Raw genomic sequence first — 1,342 nt, forward strand, 5'->3', positions numbered from 1 at the left:
GCACTGGGGGGAGAAGCCGGGGTAGAGGTCGGCGCTGCCATTGCGGCGGGGCAGGAGGAAGGCGTGATGGATGACGTTGAAGGGGAAGTGGCCGGGCTGGGAACACACCAGCTGGGCCTTCAGGAAGGTCGTCCACTTCTTCTGCAGCACCTTGTCCCCTCCCACGTCGTTCTGTGGGAGCCAGGAGGATGCTCAGCCCCCCTGTGGAGGGGGAGACCCCCTGTGGTCCCCCAGAATGGGGGGACAGGAGGTAGAGACTCTTCACTGTGAGGGTGGGGAGAGCCTGGGCCAGGTTGCCCAGGGAAGCTGTGGCTGCCCCATCCCTGGGGGTGTTGAAGGGCAGGTTGGATGGGGCTTGGAGCAGCCTGGGCTGGATTTTTCAAGTGCAGGTTGGAGGTGATGCTGCTGGCCTGAGGTTTGTGGGCATCTCTCCTCTTCCCACTCACTGTGCCAGCCTGTAGCTGCAAGGGCAGGGACCCAGGGCTGGCACTGCCCTTACCTTCACCCTCCTGCGGGCCTCCCTGTGCTCCAGGGGATCTGGGCAACTCCCTGGGGGCTGTGTGGGAACACAACACAAGTCTTTTTCCAGCCGTGGTCTCCTCTTGGGGGGGTGGAAGGGGATCAGCAGAGGGGATGTGGCCAAGTGCGAGGTGCAAGGAAAAGCTGGGGCAGCTGGTTGAAGGCTCCTGAGGGTTTGGGGAGCTCGTCCCCAGGGAAAACACCCCTGCGTGTAGGTGTTTAATAGGACTCGGGCGTGGAGAGGCGCTGCATTGATCGCCATGGTAACCGGGAGCGGTGAACAGGCTGAAGTCATCCTGGGAAACATCCCGGGGGGGGGCTGTCCCAGCAGGGACCCCCAGGGCCCGTGTCCCCCCCCTGCTCACCCGACAGCCAGCGCAGGAAGGCGTCCGTCTTCAGCTGGGTCCTGCTGCCCAGCGAGCGGGAGATGATGGGCTCGTTGCCCAGGAAGTTGTTCATGGTGCCCGTGTAGAGCTCACCGTCTGCTCAGGGTTGTGGTTGGGGGTGAGCTGGGCATGGGGACCCCCCCCCCAGGTGCTCCATCCCACGGGTGGTCGCCTGCCCACGGGGGACGCTGGGTCTGTACTCACCCACCAGCAGGGCAGTGTAGGTGTGCTGGGGGTCGAAGGGACACTGGCCCTTCCCGTCCAGGAAGGGTTGTCCTCTGCCACTGGACACCAGTGTGAAGTTCTCCAGGTGCTGTGGAGAAAGCAGAGAAAAAAAGTCAGGCAGTGGAGATAAAACCAACCCCCAAATCTGCAAGAATCATAAAACGGTTGTGGAATGATGGAAGGGTTGGGTTGGAAGGACCTCAAAGCTCATC

The 1,342-nt window shown here is 62.5% G+C and overlaps 1 protein-coding gene across 1 annotated transcript in view; it reads right to left on the minus strand.

Annotated features, from left to right (window-relative positions):
- Positions 1–1,218, minus strand: part of SEMA4A (sema domain, immunoglobulin domain (Ig), transmembrane domain (TM) and short cytoplasmic domain, (semaphorin) 4A) — a gene marked incomplete at its 5' end in the record, with an annotated part of 3,773 nt that extends 2,555 nt beyond the window's left edge. The window contains 4 exons of the mRNA XM_010002264.1: positions 34–171; positions 500–537; positions 885–1,001; positions 1,110–1,218. Of these exons, the coding sequence (XP_010000566.1) occupies positions 34–171; positions 500–537; positions 885–1,001; positions 1,110–1,218 (402 nt within the window). The remainder of the gene's footprint in view (positions 1–33; positions 172–499; positions 538–884; positions 1,002–1,109) is intronic.
- Between the last annotated feature and the right edge of the window lie 124 nt (positions 1,219–1,342).

This window comes from Chaetura pelagica, unplaced genomic scaffold (assembly GCF_000747805.2).
Source record: "Chaetura pelagica isolate M959 unplaced genomic scaffold, ChaPel_1.0 scaffold1137, whole genome shotgun sequence".
Lineage (NCBI taxonomy): Eukaryota > Metazoa > Chordata > Aves > Apodiformes > Apodidae > Chaetura > Chaetura pelagica.